This window comes from Macrobrachium rosenbergii, chromosome 45 (genome assembly GCF_040412425.1).
Source record: "Macrobrachium rosenbergii isolate ZJJX-2024 chromosome 45, ASM4041242v1, whole genome shotgun sequence".
Lineage (NCBI taxonomy): Eukaryota > Metazoa > Arthropoda > Malacostraca > Decapoda > Palaemonidae > Macrobrachium > Macrobrachium rosenbergii.
Genome location: NC_089785.1, coordinates 29,348,374 through 29,356,654, shown reverse-complemented (window position 1 = coordinate 29,356,654; position 8,281 = coordinate 29,348,374). Strand labels below are relative to the sequence as shown.

Sequence of the window (8,281 nt, the reverse complement as noted above, 5' to 3'; positions counted from 1 at the left end):
TCAGTGTTGTATTTGACTGCATTGTATGAGGTAATGTTCACAAGTATAATTTTGAAAATGTCTCTGCTTGCTCTTTCCTTGTAGAGAGATGAGTTGTTTTATCGGAAACCTGATAGGTTTTTAAGCATTTTGGTCAGATTTTAACCCTCCTGATTTGGTTTTTAAGTATTTTGGTCAGATTTTAACCCTTCTGTTCTGGTTTTTAAGTATTTTGGGCAGATTTTAACCTTCCTTTTCTGGTTTTTAAGCATTTTGGTCAGATTTTAACCCTCCTGATTTGGTTTTTAAGTATTTTGGTCAGATTTTAACCCTCCTGTTCTGGTTTTTAAGCATTTTGGTAAGATTTTAACCCTCCTGATTTGGTTTTTAAGCATTTTGGTCAGATTTTAACCCTCCTGATTTGGTTTTTAAGCATTTTGGTCAGACTTTAACCCTCCTGATTTGGTTTTTAAGCATTTTGGTCAGATTTTAACCCTCCTGATTTGGTTTTTAAGCATTTTGGTCAGATTTTAACCCTCCTGATTTGGTTTTTAAGCATTTCGGTCAGATTTTAACCCTTCTGTTCTGGTTTTTAAGTATTTTGGGCAGATGTTAACCCTCCTGATTTGGTTTTTAAGCATTTTGGTCAGATTTTAACTCTCCTGATTTGGTTTTTAAACATTTCGGGCAGATTTTAACCCTCCTGATTTGGTTTTTAAGTATTTTGGTCAGATTTTAACCCTCCTGATTTGGTTTTTAAGTATTTTGGTCAGATTTTAATCCTCTTTTCTGGTTTTTAAGTATTTTGGGCAGATTTTAACCCTCCTGTTCTAGGTTTTAAGTATTTTGGGCAGATTTAAACCCTCCTGTTCTGGTTTTTAAGTATTTTGGGCAGATTTTAACCCTCCTGTTCTAGGTTTTAAGTATTCTGGGCAGATTTAAACCCTCCTGTTCTGGTTTTTAAGCATTTCGGGCAGATTTTAACCCTTCTGTGTTTCTCGCCACTGTCATTTTAACTAAAAGGCTAAACGGTTTTTGAAATGCAAAACCAAGTGACCAGATGGTGGTCTCATGTCACCTTAAATATTCAGGTATTTCTAAAGTTGTATTTTACTCTGATTTGTTTGATTGTATATTCATCTCTTAATCTGTTCTCTGCAGTGTCAACTTTTTAGTTCACCTCATGTTCTCTCTCTGCACAAAGACAGCACACAGTACAGCACAGTACTTTCAATTTGTGATGCCAGGTTGATAAGCCAGTCAAACAGTCTTGACCAAACTCTCCCCAAAGTGTGGAGTGAGAATAAACAAAGACTGGGAGTACAAAATTAAAAGATTTATTCAGGAACTCTTGTACACAAAAGAACACACAATATTTACAAAGTCTCACAAATACGCCTCGCAGTGCTTTTTGCTCCAGAAGAGAATTTCTGTCGGTTGTAACACAACTGCTGGGTTCAACAACAAAGCTCAAAGTGGTTTGCGTGTGTGTGTGTGTGTATGAAGGTTGATGTTACAAGTAAATAACAAAAGATATATATATATTCCCAGTTAAGTGCAAGTTACTCCCAAGACAGAGTGTGAATTTGGTATGAATGGGTTATTTGGGTCTGAATATTTCAAAGTATAAAAAAAAATTGTCATGCGCAATATACCTGCCAGACTATTATACGAATACAGTAATATCTAAAGTGCATATGCATTACTCTACAAGAACTGAAGGAGAATATCTGAAACAAATAATGGAAATGTTTGGGAAACACTCGGATGCTCAGACGCTACGTGAAATGTACAGACGATGTGGGTGACTTTCGCACTTGTATATATCAGTTTTGACAGCATAACTTATGTTGAGGAATGTATTCTGTACCCACGTGGGATCAATTCTGTACATAGATATACATGCTAAATAAATAACGATTCGATATTATATACTGTAAAACATGACCAGTTCCATTTCAACTGATGTCTTTCTCTCCAGCATTGTAGAAGGTATCTCAGAAGAGGGTCAGGGTGAGCTTCAAGGCACTCAGGTATAGAATAAGGCCTAGAAGTCTACGAGGTATGGAAGAAGAGGAAGAGGAGGAGTAGGAGAGAGAAGCAGCAGATGACATCTTTCTCTCTAGCCTCACAAAAAGTAAATCAGAAGAGGTTTAGGATAAACTTCAGGGCACTCCGGTAAGGGAGAAGGCCTAGAATTCTAGAAGATAAGGAAAAAGGAAGAAGAAGAAGAAGAAGAGGGGAGAGGAGGGAGAGAGAAGCAGCAGATGAAAAGGACCTAGATTCCTGGAAGAGTCAGCCCCGGGGATTCTTGATGGCTCCCATGAAGAGGATGTTTCTGGTCTGGTTGTCGTGGATGATGAAGACGAAAGGCTCGTTGCAGTGGAACGTGACGATCTGAGGCGCTTTGGACACCCCGGACCGGGTCAGGAACACGAGGGCCGTTGCAGCAGCAGCCTCGGTCCCCTCCTCGTTGACCTCAATGAAGGACTTGTGGATCGTCTTCTTGAGGCTCATGTCCTTGCCGGCGTCGAAGCCGGACAGGTCGGCCAGGTTCGCGTCGAAGATGTCGACGATGCCCATCTTCTGGAAGGCCTGCGGACACAAGGAGACTTCGTTAGGTTGAGACAATGTGATGGTGTCAGTTGGTGAGCTGGCCTAGCCTAACCTGCCCTCTAGGGGCGTAGTGCCATCAGTGCACCTTACACGGTGCACTGTAGGCATTACTTGAGGGTCTGTGCAGTGTCCCTTCCTAAGGCCCCTAGCTGCTACAACCCCTTTCATTCCTTTGACTGTACCTCTGTTCATATTCTCTTTCTTCCATCTTACTTTCCTCAACCCTCTCCTAACAATTGTTTCATAGAGCAACTGCTTTGAGGTTTTCTTCCTGTTACACCTTTCAAACCCTCTTACTGTCAATTTCCCTTCCAGTGCTGAATGACCTTATAGGTCCCAGCTTTTGGCCTTTGGCCTAAATTCTATATATCCTATTCTATTCTAAGTTAACCTGACCCTTAAGTCTGGCCTAACCTAGCCTGACTGGGTTAGGTCACAGAACAAATGACAACGGGTCAAAAGAAAGTCAATGCATTGCAGTGTGGATTCTTGCACTAATTGCTTTCTGGTCTGTATAATATTTAATCGCTGCATGACAAATCTTTGAAATTTACATTTCAATTTCATTAACTCTTTGTGTGAGAAGTATGAGAGAGCTTTACACTTTTAATTCAAACACTTGTCACATTAACATGTGGCAAAAATGGGCCTCAGGAATCCCAAATTCATTTTACTAAAACTTAGGATGCTGACATGCTGAAATGTAATACACTTTATCCCTTAAATTCTTAAACCAACTGGAGGCTAGGAGACTTCAGGAAGTCTATCAGTTACATAATTATCCTCTGGTTCTGTAAGCTACAGCTCAAGCACAGAGGTAAGAAGAAGTGTGGACATATGACCCCTTCTTCCAAAATGATATAAAAAGAACATAGCTTCATCAGTAGCTACTAATATGTACAGGAGGTCCCTTTTCCCCAAATGTTACAATGCTATGTCGTACAGATGATTCTTTGAACGGTCAGATTAAAGGTACGTGCTTTGAAAATAGAAAAGGCACTCGGTAACTACTCACCGTTGCCAGTTGTTCGCCCAGCTTCATCGAAAACTTGAACTTGGGCATTTCGACATCTGCGTCAACGAAGGCCATGTTCCTTGGGTTGAGGGCCTCCTGGAGATTAGCAGCGTTCAGATTGTTGACCATGTTTGTGAAGCGAGCGTCGAAAGGCAGTTCGGGTCTTGGCAGAAGGAGGAACATAGAGATGTCCTCTCCAGAGTAAGGCAGCTCCAGGATGCGTGCACTGAGGCTCGCTGACTCGCCTGTGGGGTAAGCAGGAGTAAGTGGTTGTTCTAAGTGAATTTCATGAGCCGGTGCAATGAGAAGTTGAGCTATAATCAGGCGCTCATTAAGAAAATAGCATCCCTAAAACGACATACAATAGGAAACCACCAGTGAGCAAATGGTCATTCTTACGTGGATTTCATGAGCAGGTGAAATGAGAAGTTGAGCTATAATCAGGTGCTCAATAGGCAAATAGCATTACTAAAACGCCGTACGGCTGGAAATCACCACAAACTTACCGTATCTGAAGCTTCCTTTCTGAGACATCATGGCAAGAGGGGCCGTGTCCTGGGGACTGATGTAGAAATCTTTCTTCTGGGTGTTGGAATTCTTGAACTGGTATTTCCAGGTGCCCTTAAAGAAAGCAGCGTTCACCAGCACCATCAGGGCGTCCACCAGATCCGCTGGCGACACGATGTTGGTGATGCGGCCCTTAGTGGTCGCATCGACGAAATCATTGATATCCTTGGCAGTGGCTCCAATCTGCAAAGACATATGGTTTGTGCGTTCATTTTTGGCATTTTTTTAAAGGAAGTTTTATCTTTTAACAGTGAAAGTGTCACCTTTGATGGACCTCACTCTCATGATGAAACTAAAGCAGCTATGTGTGAGGATGCATAAACAGGAGAGTGACTGGTTAGGTGGAAAAGTTGATCTAATTTCCATTGATGCAGAAATTAAGCAAAATGCAAACACATGACAAGGAAATCTCTGTTTTGCTTTTGTTAACAAGAAGAATATGACCCAACAGAGGAAGAAAACTTGAAGGCTAAGATTTCTAAATCAGGCTCATGGATATTACAGAACATGGGAGAACGGAAGTATGGTGAGACTTCCAAAGGCGGGAGATAGAAATGAAATTAGTGTATAACTCATTGCCACTGACAGGACACACAACCCTGAAAATTGTACTTACATTACGGAAGTTGACGACACGCAGTTCGTTGTGGAGGATGGTCTTGGCACACTGCTTCACGTTCAGAGTACCATCCACGTAGGCGCGATTGGCAAGGTTGAAGGAGTACAAGGAATTGTTCGCAGTTCTCTGGTCGTACCTGGAAAGTGGAAAAGGTTCATCAAATATAAAAAAGACTTACTCTGATGTATGAAGACAATTCCTTAAGATATTCTAATCTTTTGTTGTGTTATCACTCTTGTACATAATTATGAGTTATTGTAATTCATAAATTGTATAAACAATTATCTAGGTTTTTTAAACATTAAGAAAGTCATCAATAGATTTCACTTCAGTTAAAGATTCTAAATATCAAGAAGCACGTACTATGGGAGAAAAGACCAGGCCCCATAGAGTTTATTTTGAAAGAGAGCGAAACCAGAAGTCTAACGAATGGGTGAAAGAAGAGTCAGACAGAGCTTTAATCTATGGAAGACAGGGTTAAGGAACAAGGGCCAACCGGTAGGATTCCAGGGTTCCTAACGCTAGCCGAAAGACAACTTAGAAAGCTGTACGATCCAAGATTCAAGGACCGACAAAGCGAGGTGTGGATTCCGGCACCTCGAAGACAAACCGCTCATACTTACAAGTTCTCCAGAGCCTTCATGAGTTTGAAAGTCTCCAGCTTCCCAGAGACCCTGAGAGCAGCCTCCAGCTGCTTCTGGGTGTCCCCGCCGGAGCCGACGTAGGCCAGCGAGAGGGCGCTCCAGATGCTGTAGGGGCTGAAGAAGAAGTTCCTCGGGGAATCCCCTGGAGCCAGCTGCTTGTAGAGGTCTAGGCCGAAGTCGGTGATGCCCGACAGGTCGGTGCTGTACTGAGCGGCCTGGAAGTTGTCGTTGGGAGTCAGGCACTGAAGGTGGGCTAGGCCTACGGCCCCCAGCAGGAGAAGAGATGATAGCCAGTGCATTGTGTCGTGGTTCGATCTGGGGACAGAGAGAGTAAGTCAGTTTGATTCTGTTTAATAATCATAATATTTATGATTATGGTGAAGAAATCCACAGTGGTGTAAGTGTAAATATACACTAGAAATATATTTCTGACTCACATCAGGATCGAACCCAAGTCTTTCAATTGAAAGGCGAGGATGCTACCAAGTAAGCCACACGAGTCATAAAAGAAGTGCCACTGTGCCTAAGGCTTTACCTGGGCAGGAAAACAAGCTGGTATGCATTACCTGCCCGGGTAAAGCTGTAGGTACAGTGACACTTATTAGGTTCCAACTTCCTTCATGGCTCGTGTGGCTTAGTTGGCAGCCTCCTTGCCCCTTGCCTTTCAAGTGAAAGACCTGGGTTCGATCCTGATGTGAGTCAGAAACTTATTTCTGTTCCGCACTCAATTGTGTGTTGATTATGATTGTGTGTTGATTATTATATATATATATATATATATATATATATATATATATATATATATATATATATATATATTATATTTATATATATACACGAACCGAAAGCTCTCGGTAAGTATATATATTTCTAATATATAATTACACTTACACCACTGTGGATTTCTTCACCATTTGAGTGACTCATGTTATTACGAGATTTTTAATAAATATAATGAGCAGGTAACCTCCCTGACAGTAAATTAGACAAGACATCTTTGCAGGATTCGGACCGCTGACCAGTGAGAGAGAGAGAGAGAGAGAGAGAGAGAGAGAGAGAGAGAGAGAGAGAGAGAGAGAGAGAGGAAGTTACTTCCAGTAACGTCTAAAAAGTTCTGAATATCGCGACCGTGAACGAATTCGCGAAATAAAATCACGCTAATTTTCACGATTACGCGGAGGGAAAAGATCGGAAGAATGAGAAGCACATGAGAGAGAGAGAGAGAGAGAGAGAGAGAGAGAGAGAGAGAGAGAGAGACAAGAAGTTATTCCTCAGTAGGAAAACCGTTTCTCCTCGTGGAAGTGAGTTCTCGGTAAAGAGAGAGAGAGAGAGAGAGAGAGAGAGAGAGAGATGAAACAAAAACATCGAACAGAGCTATAACCAGTAGAGAAAGGGAAAACCACAAACTGGTTATAATTAAAAAAAAAAAATCTCATGGTCACGTCTGCGAGTCAAACCGGTTTTATATATTTTTTTTTAAATCCTAGCTTGAACACCTTTTGATTTCTTATAAGTGGCTATTACAATAAATTATATATATATATATATATATATATATATATATATATATATATATATATATATATATATATATATGTTTGCGTATCTGTGTATTGTATCTTGAACACCTTTTATAAGTATTCGTTTTGTTATAATTTTAAAATTCTTACTTGAAATAAAGTATTTAGTGATAATGTTAGTTAATTATACCAAAAAAGGCCAGGTATATACTATATATATATATATATATATATATATATATATATATACTAAAAATTATTTTAACAAAGATAAAAAAAGATGAATACATTGGCTTAACTACACCAAAATTATTATGACAAATATAAAGAAGATGAAGAATAAACTGCCGTTTGATTGCTCATAAGTATTTGTTTTTTTACTTATAAGTTTAAAATTAAGTAGAAATAAAGTATTCGGTGAATAATAGTGGATAGTTATGTAAAAATAGCCAAAGAAACATTCGTACAACAAAGAAGAAGAAGAAGAAGATGATTTAAATACACTGATTATCTTCACATAGCTCGACACACATAGATAGCGTGAACTATTCTTTGTTTCCTGTTTCCTCCCTTCGTAACGGGGATTAGAAGGCGCATTAACGATCACAACAAGGAAAAAGATGGAGGATGCGACCAATAACAATCCTCGGGACCATCGACAATCCTCCGACGAACCACAAATATCGAAATAAGTCAATAAATATGATGAATTTGAATCGCGACGCACAACCACTCCTCAAGCAGACTTATCTCCGGAAGCGCTGCCGTTCACTGCGAAATTTTTTACTTTCACTTCTGGCTGCGAATTGTATCCACAACCGTTGTTTTTTAACGGTTATAACAACTGCACTGGCTAGAACAAAGACCAAACTAACGTCTGGGGGATGGCATTACCTCGGCTGGGCCAAAGACACGGAGGGAAAAGAGATGTTTTGGAAGCTAATTCGGTCTGGGACTGAGGTCTTAGGAGCCGCGTCCCAGGTTTAATACCCCATGACTCTGTCGCTGCCAGCCGAGAAGGGCGGCCCTTTCCCGCCATATTTCGGCCGTTTTTCTTAATGTTACGTCTGAAATTGACGTCTCTTTCTTTTTTCGTATGCCTAGATCTATACTTTTTATATTAACGTCTTTTTTTTTTCGTGTGCCTAAACCTATACGTTTAAAATTAACGTCTTTTTCCGTATACTTAAACTCCTACACCTATATACTCCGTAGCGTTTTGGTTTGAACAAATGACGTTCGTTTTCTGCTAGCCCTATAATGCGTAGCTTTTAAAGTACCAGTTGAACATCGGGTTCTATGTTTACAAATGACGTAGATT

At 40.3% G+C, this 8,281-nt stretch overlaps 1 protein-coding gene across 3 annotated transcripts; it reads right to left on the bottom strand.

The window, feature by feature from the left end:
* Positions 1-1,300: 1,300 nt before the first annotated feature.
* On the bottom strand, positions 1,301-7,980 carry LOC136829833 (ipis-1-like). 3 transcript variants are annotated; one of them, XM_067088809.1, is made up of 6 exons: positions 7,855-7,980; positions 5,420-5,755; positions 4,794-4,932; positions 4,117-4,360; positions 3,611-3,855; positions 1,301-2,574 (listed from the first exon to the last, which is right to left on the bottom strand). In XM_067088809.1, exons 2-6 carry the CDS (start codon positions 5,737-5,739, stop codon positions 2,275-2,277), a joined length of 1,248 nt encoding a protein of 415 aa, XP_066944910.1. In that variant the 5' UTR covers positions 5,740-5,755; positions 7,855-7,980; the 3' UTR covers positions 1,301-2,274. The 3 variants fall into 3 exon arrangements, with proteins under 3 accessions (XP_066944910.1, XP_066944911.1, XP_066944912.1); XM_067088810.1 differs by lacking the exon at positions 7,855-7,980 and adding an exon at positions 7,463-7,834; XM_067088811.1 differs by lacking the exon at positions 7,855-7,980 and adding an exon at positions 7,492-7,830.
* Positions 7,981-8,281: the final 301 nt, after the last annotated feature.

Excerpts from the sequence above, each read along its gene's own strand:
- LOC136829833 (XM_067088809.1), bottom strand. The coding sequence starts at position 5,739 with ATGCACTGGCTATCATCTCTTCTCCTGCTGGGGGCCGTAGGCCTAGCC. Across the intron at positions 4,933-5,419 it reads ATGAAGGCTCTGGAGAACTT|GTACGACCAGAGAACTGCGA; the intron begins GTAAGTATGAGC and ends TCCACTTTCCAG. Across the intron at positions 2,575-3,610 it reads TGGGCGAACAACTGGCAACG|GCCTTCCAGAAGATGGGCAT; the intron begins GTGAGTAGTTAC and ends TTGTGTCCGCAG.